Here is an 8,160-nt window from a genome sequence, read left to right as displayed (position 1 = left end):
TAGTCAATTTAGCAGGTGAATTTTCCCATTTAAACACACATACATGATATAAGAAAGCGGATCCTCTGCTCGACATATTTTTTAAATATATCTTCATTTACTCTATTCCCGTTTTTAACGAGGACGTTGATGTGCATTCCCCCCCCCCGCTCTCCTCCGACAAAGAGCGCCGGTGTTTTGACGCTAACGCGAGCGCCGGCTCAGACAGTCCCGATCCGGACCCTGGTTGGTTGTTTGGTTGGGTGCCGGGCTACTCCACTCCGTGTTTTCCAGCGGACCACGTGTGGCCCAGCTGAGGTGACTGGCAGGACTTGTTTACTGGTGGAGAGACTCGCAGAAAGAGAGAGACGGAAAGAGGGGGAACCTGAGGGAGAGCAACCGCTAAACGGAACGGGAATCCAAGTTTTTAACACTTGGGCTCGTCTTTTTTTTTTAAAATATTTTTACGTTTGTTTACCTCATCGTTTGTTTCACTATCGGGGACGTGATACGGACTTTGTCAACGCGTGTGTGTGTGTGTGTTTTTTATTTTATTTTTTTAACTCTATCGCCGTCACCGAAACCTCGTTTGTTTTGGATTAGCTAGCTAACGTTAGCTTGTCCCCCCCCCCCCCCCATCAGCTAACGTTAATCTGAGAAAAAGCATCGGGCGGCGTGGTGGAGAGTTCCCTCACTTCACAGCAACGTGCAGGTTAAACGGAGACGTTCTTCTTTCTCTCCCCTCTTTACGCAGCAGACGAGAAAGAAGTCACGTTTCACTCCCAAGTTTTCTTTGTTTTCTTTCTCCCGTTTTTGTTCGTTTTTTTATGGGTGCTTGCGGCGCGAGGTGGTCAGCGGAGGTGAGGGAGTTCAGAGGAAGGTCGTAGCGGGGAAAAGCTGTACCGCTGCACGCTTCTCCTGTACGTAGGAGTTTCCTGGGATGTGCTCCCATCTGTCTTAAAAAAGGTTCCGCTTTCTGAGAAGATACACGCAAACAGGGAGGGGGGTAATATAAAAGAGGACCTGTGGACTATAAAACAGAGAGAGCGCAAACCCTGTCGAGTCTCGTTCTTTGGCGAGATCCATAACTTCAGCTCATTTTCTGCGGGAGGAACCCAAGCGGAGGCTGTTTTGAACACATTCTTACCGATTGTTGTTTTTTAAGGTGGGTCTTCCCTCATTGGAGCAGTGCGCACGGGGCCATTGGCCCTCCATCGGAGGACCCCCCCCCCCAAACCAACCCCCCCCCCCCTTGCGTAAATAATAATTGTAATTCCTCTCCAGCGTTAGACACATGGACGTGGAGACTTTCGCCTTCACTGATGGAAAATGAAGATATTTACTCGCACATGAGTTGCCAGAAACCAAGATCACGTTATTTAGTGGTCTGCGTTTTCCTCCAGGGCTCACACAGCCGACATCGCAAACTTGGCTGGGAAGATACTCATAAATGCACAACTCCCCCCGGCTTACGGGGGGCAACGTTGAGTCAGCGGGCTGTATTGGACCTTCATTTGTAGGACTTTGTTCAGTACTTTTGATATCCCAACGCCTGTTGAAATAGACTCTTTTATTTTTGTTGAGAAGCTTGAAGAGTTGAGTTGAGCTCAACTTATCTTCAAGTCAAAATGAGACGGTGGACGTTAAAGCTGCGAGCACAAATTGTGTTTTTAATCATCGGCACCTGCATTATATGCCAATGTGGACTAATAAACGGAGAAAGTAAGTATTTATTTTTTTATATTTTTCTATCAATGTGGCTGTATGTCTGTCATGACACATTTGTCACTGTTTCCTTGTTTATTTGATATAAAGAAATGTAGAATAAAGCTCAATTTAATGATTTGTTACTCAAAGTGATACCAGGAGAACTTACACGTGTAGAATGTACATTAGTTTATGATTATTGTGTCTCTATAGGAGGATAAACTACCATTAAGTATGAAGAAGACAACGTAAACATACCAAAGAGCTCGACACAGACTGTAATTACAACAGGAATGTTGTTAGAACATCTTAAGTAAGTTTGTCTTATCACTGACATTATTATTAAGTCCCCTGTGGAATATAACGTAGCTAATGGTGCTCCGAAAAAACACTACGGTTATTATTATTCTTTATTTCATCAATTAAGATTGCGATTTTAGTCACGAGGCTCTCGCCTTCAATCTGGCGCATGCGTAAAGTTTCACAAGGGTCTAATTAAGGGGCTAGTAATTCCAGGCGTTGCGTTTTGCGTAGCCGCGCTATAATAATTGATATTTCTGCGTAACATTTATTGATTAATATCTCCTCCCTCTCTCTCGCGCCGTCTCTTAAAGGTACACGCATATTTCAGCGGCCTGTGTTGGATGCGCCAGCCCCAGGGCCAGATTAGTCGCTGTAACTGGACGAGTGTGGTCTGCTGCAGCGAGTCTAAACGGGGAGTAGCAGGATTGGCCCTGTGAGCGCAGCTAGGCCTCTTATGGCGACAGACTCAGCGTCGAAAACAACGCGCGCGCGCACGCGCACACACACACACACACGCGCGGTTGCTGCAGCCTGAACGTAAACAAATTAGCCGCCGACGCTAAGAAGTCTCTTTATAGGTGGTGGATTAGCCTACATTGCTCTCGAACAGATCGCACCATAGCATGGGCGTCTTCCTCGCCAGAGGATATCGTTTCTGCGGTGGTGTTCATTTGTTATTGTTATTAATGAATTGGGTTTTTAGATCGCAGCGAGTAACATAAACAGTCGCTGTGCCAGAGAGAGAGAGAGAGAGAGAGAGGGAGAGAGGGGGGGGGGGCTGGAGATAATGGTCCCGCTGTAAACGGCCTAATCTCGCCATAACAACACCAGTGGAGTGATCATTTATCATTTTTTTTGTTTTCAATTGACGTGTTTATCGTTGGCTGCATTAAAGCAGTCACATAATGAAGGAAAGACACTTTTAATCTGTTTATATATTTAAAAATAAAGATCATCCACAATCTTGAAGTAGATCTCTATTGGGTAAATAGTACAATAATAGACCAAATTGTATGAGTCAATCTTGTTATATTTTTGAAAAGGTATCGACAGTGGGAGAGAATTTAATTAAAGTAGATAACACATTTAATTTGACCATGTGGTTGGTAGCTTCTGGTAACTCAGCTTGCCTCAATTGAAAACATATTAATTGTTAATAAAGAATATTCGAAATACAAATTAAATAAACAACACTTGACTGGGTTTATCAGTGGTTTAACCTTTGACCCACATTTGTATTTTTGAGATTTGTGTTCAGTGTTTGTAGATGATGTGTTGCACAAGTCCACACAGTGTTTCGGTACATGTAGGTAGAGCAAGTGAGCTGTTACATCAGTCTAAATTTAGGGAACAAGCGTAATGAAACCATTAAAAAACTTGCTGTATCTTGTATTTCATTTGTTTGTTATTTAAACGTTCAGGCTGTTCAAACTTTCAGTTGTATTACTTAAAAATTGCTCCCAGCGGCCAGGTTCTAAGGAAATGTCCTGGCTCCTTTACACTGGTCATGTATGCAGACAGAACAGAGGCCTCTGAAAGGGGGTCTTAGGAGACAGGGCTGCTGGTACCCCTCCTTCCTCCTCTCTCTTCTCTCTCTCTCTCTCTCTCTCTTTCTCTCTTTCTCTCGGGTAGTGGGGTCCATGTCATTGGCTGTTTCTGCTTCCTGATGCACTCAATTCTCTGGGAAGTGACCATATTTGGCACTCTTGAGTTGTTTACGCCTAAAATACTTGAAATATTTAATTCTGAATGCACACGCTGCCTGCCATCTCCACCTTAGCCATGGAAAAGAGGAAGCCATATTGATATACAAACCTGTGCTCAGTGCTCTCTACAGAAAGTAATAAAGCCTTTTAGACTGTTTGTGGATTTTGATTGGGTTGTTTCAGTTTGTCATAGTCATCAGCAGTTTTCTGAAGTAAGTAGCCATCTCCGGGTCTAACTCGCGAAAAACAAGTTGTGCAACTGGGAGCCTTGCCCCCTTCTTGTTCCTCTCAGGCTTGTAAGCACAGCTTTGTTGGAAAGGGGTAGTGTGCATGCGTGTTGTTACGTATGCTTTCCACAGTCTGTATGCTTCTTAAATCAAGTAAGTCACACAGACGGCAAAGCCTAAAGAATCTCCCACCCCGACGATGTGAACTAAATGTCCAAAGCAGTCTCATTTATTCAGGACCGAGAGTTGTTTTTCCCGACTCTGCCGGTGGAGTAACGTGTTGATTTTGAAAATTAGGACGACTAGAGATGTCCTCGTGAGTTTGTCTGTAGCCCATTTGGATTCTCGGGCTCTCTTCACTGGAGTGCACAGTGGCATTTTCCGACAATGCTGTGCGTGCTGTGGAATGTGTTTGAAGTGGCCCACCATGTAGGTGCCTGTGTGTGTGTGTGTGCGTGAGTGTGTGTATGTGTTGCACGTATATTTGTGTGCACCCCAGCCACCCTGTGCTGTCTGCAGGATCTCATCTCTCAGCTCCTGACCGGCCCACTTCCGGGCAATGTATGTTTTGTGTGTGTGTGTGTGTGTGTGTGTGTGTGTGTGTGTGTGTGTCCGGAGGAGGTGGTCATGCATGAGAACAGTGTGTACCAGAGCGGGCAGGCTCAAGAGTGAGCTGCATGTTAGCACTAGCCCCTGAGTCCCGAGTGGCCCCCTTGACCCACCGAACATCCAATTCATCAAATGGACAAATTGCACGATGTGTGTTGTGACGAAGTTAGCGAGCTTTAATGTTTGAGGCAAAGAATGTCACAACTGAATCCAATACTTTATTTAAGGAGACCTCAGAGGGCTTTATTGGGCAGATACAATGGCCTCTGAGCACAGCAGAAATCTTTATTAACATATTTCTTGATTTCTTGATTAAAAGATCCTGTCATTAGTACATTTAATGATGTATTATTACCTGCTTATCTCTCTAATGTTTATTTTATATTGCTGTGAAAACATCTTCATTAATAAAAGTGTATTTATTTAAGTTTCTCGCCACAAACTACATTTTGCAAGATTACATTTCAACGCGTCATGATAACGCTATGATTTACCATTGCCCATTTTTACTGAATAGAGCCTGAAAGCATCATAATGTAACTCAATGCAACCTGTTAGCCCCGCAGGACTGTGGCCAACACTGTGGCCAACAGCTAACATTAACTAGCTCTCCTCCTGTCGATTTCTACGAGGATCTGTTGTTCACAATGGATGTTGTTGTTTTTTGCCGCCGATACTAAATGCCGATCAGCGATGATTTTACTGAATATCGGCAGCTAAGGATCGTCGCTAAACGGTCCGTCACACCAATGATATTTAGATTTTCTCCCACAACAATCTTAACCACAGCTAATGAAGCATAATAGTGCTTATTGGCAATGTTGGGGTTTTGGCACAACACGACTTGTAGGTTTAAGGAAGAATTCAGATACAAACACACCTATCGCAAATTAGAATGTGTTAACATAGCATTGAATCCACATGATTAACATTTTAATGTTTCTACACGTCATTTCACACATACTGTATACATTCAAAATGAGTCCGAAGTGATTTACTGCTGCTGTGATGCGTGTTGTTCTCGCGCCGCGCTGGTAGAACAGCCTTTGCTGGATGTTTTAATGGACTTGCATGCAGAATGGCGGCTTTCACAATGCAGCTGTACCGCTGAACGCAGATTGCCATTGTACGTTTGGGTAGTCCGTGTTCACAGAGCCTGCAGACAATGGGGGTCATGAACTGAGGACTCCACCAGCTGTGTGCTGCGTTTTTTGAGTGTTGGCCAGGAAGGCAATATGTAGTGCTAAAGGAAATTAACTGTTGGGGTGTCTTTCCTAAGTGCTTCCTCCTCTGCTCTTATCTTTCCAAGTGTCCCTTACAACTGCTCCTAACTGGACAATGCATTTTCTTTCTCCATTGAGCTTGCACTTGTGTGTGTGTGTTTGTGTTCCTCGCTGTCTTTCCCAACAACACAATCGGAGGATGAAAAACACAAACCTGACCCTTTTCACCGCCACACTTCACAGTTTTGTCAGCCGACCAGCAAACAGACTCGAGTGTGTTTGCTTGTGTGTTCAGTTTTGTCGGCTTTTCGACAGACGCTCCAGAGCGACGTTAACATTTTATCATCGCTTTGGAAAAGTCTAAAAAGGATTATTTGAATTCAGCTTTTGGAAAGTAGAGAAAATAATTAGTAACGTATACAGTGTTTTCAACTAGCTTTAAATAGGCAACTAAAGCAGAAATATACCAGCCAAGGCATGCTGACGACTGGACAATTATGTCTGGTCTTAATGACTTTTAATCGGTTCTTTTAGCCACATATTACCTCGTATCTGATTTTAGTCTACAAACTACACAACCCATAAGCCTCAATGTCTATGGTGTGAACTTCAGCCAGAGACCTCTAGTGTATTCATTCATATTGCCTTATTTGTCATTGCCGAATTGATCTAGAAAATGAATGAATGAATTGATTCAAGCTACTCAGTGTCTTTTAACAACAAAGTGATCAAAGGAATTTGTCATATCCATCATTAGTCTTTTTGTTGTTGTTTTCAACGCGTAGCTTAGCTGATGCCCTTCTCCCTGACTCACATTCCTCGACAGAGAACCGTGGCTGTTTTTGTAAACATCTTCTCACTGCACAGAAATGTGGTTGAGTCGGGGGTGGGGATCACAAACACGCGTACACAGAGCACCGTGACGCCGTGCCGCAACAATCTGATGCGATAGTCCTCGTTGCTGTTTGGTTCGGCCCTATTTTAAACCGCTGGTGACTCCACACAGTAAAATCCAAGTTGAGCTGGCGCTGTAATGTGAGGATCAGCAGAGCGATCTTTCGGAGGCAGGACCAGACACTGGCCGACGCCGTGTCCGTGTCCGAATGTGAGTGAGCTTGAAAGTCCATCTTTTTGTCTTCATCTTGGCTTTGCCTCCACAGTTCGTTGTTCAACCCCTCGCTGAGTAAACAGCTGTTCACAAACAGGGGAAATGTCTTTGGTAGAAATGATGTCAAACCGCTGGCTCAGTTGGCCGACGCCTGCCCAGTACAAGAGATGGAAGTGTTTTTCTCTTTGTTATGGCACTTCAGTGGACGGCAGACTTTTTATGTAAGCAATTGTGAAGAAAACTTTCGGACATTGTAAGACAAGTGTTTCCAGATTTATCGACGTCGGTTTGAGAAGGAAGGCTGAATGTTTGTGTCGCATGGGAATCGGGTGGTTACAGTTTACAAAACCATCCTGTAATTTGAGGGTAACAGTCGCAGCAGTTAACGTGTCCGTCTCTGTGCGTCGGACACCGATCTTCTAGCCGTTTCTGACTCTCTGACCTCACTGACGAAAGCCGATACGTCGGTAAGATTGTGTCTTACAAGGAAATGTAAAGAAACGGCTTCCTGTTTACAGTAACGGGGCTGTTACATAAGTCTGCATGTACACTTGTTTACATTTATTTTCTAAACACCCCTTGAGTTTTTTAGCAATTGTTGAAAATAATTCATTCTATACTCTGACATAATAAAAAAAAAAAAAACTGCATTTATGAATAAAGTTCAAATGAAGAGAGCCAACATTGAATATTCTTTAAGAAGTCTTTATTCTGCCATTTCAACAAATATATTGGTGAATATAAATTCCTAAGAAATAGTATTGTCTTTTAATGTTGTTTGCACCTCAGACAAAATTATCTAATTTAATGAGCAAAAACAATTATTTTCATAGCACTGTATGTGCATAACAGACTTGATTAGTGAAAAAATGAAATCAGTAGAAGTTGTTTTTAACGACAACTTCTCCTCCCTCTTCTTCTTCCCCCTGTGTCCAGGCCTTCTCTCTCTCAGCGGTGTATCTGTCTCTCTCTCTCTCTCCCTCCCTCTCTTCATCCCGGAGCTCCGTCTCCTCCCATCTCCATCTCTCATTCTCCCTCCCACCCTCCCCTCGTTTGCTTTTACGTTCAGGGGTAAGAGGGTTCACTCTCACATCCACTGATTTGTTTTTCTTTCACACTGCAGATGCGCACAGCCTGCGGACCCGTCTTCCACACACACACACACACACACCTGCTAATCCCGCTCTGTATGGGGTGGGAAAGCCTCCTCTTTCAAACCTCTTAAAGGTGTGAACACAATCCATTTGACACCTCTCTCTCTCTCTCTCTCTCTCTCTCTCTCTCTCTCTCTCTCTCTC

At 43.8% G+C, this 8,160-nt stretch overlaps 1 protein-coding gene across 1 annotated transcript in view; it reads left to right on the top strand.

Moving 5' to 3' along the window:
* Window positions 1–290: 290 nt before the first annotated feature.
* Window positions 291–8,160, top strand: part of insrb (insulin receptor b) — a 69,739-nt gene continuing 61,869 nt past the window's right edge. Inside the window, exon 1 of the mRNA XM_031864320.1 lies at window positions 291–1,701. Coding sequence (XP_031720180.1) covers window positions 1,608–1,701 — 94 coding nt within the window. The 5' untranslated portion in view covers window positions 291–1,607. The remainder of the gene's footprint in view (window positions 1,702–8,160) is intronic.

Source organism: Anarrhichthys ocellatus, unplaced genomic scaffold (assembly GCF_004355925.1).
Source record: "Anarrhichthys ocellatus isolate YVR2014 unplaced genomic scaffold, GSC_Weel_1.0 scaffold30, whole genome shotgun sequence".
Lineage (NCBI taxonomy): Eukaryota > Metazoa > Chordata > Actinopteri > Perciformes > Anarhichadidae > Anarrhichthys > Anarrhichthys ocellatus.
This window is presented reverse-complemented; position numbering and strand designations above follow the sequence as displayed.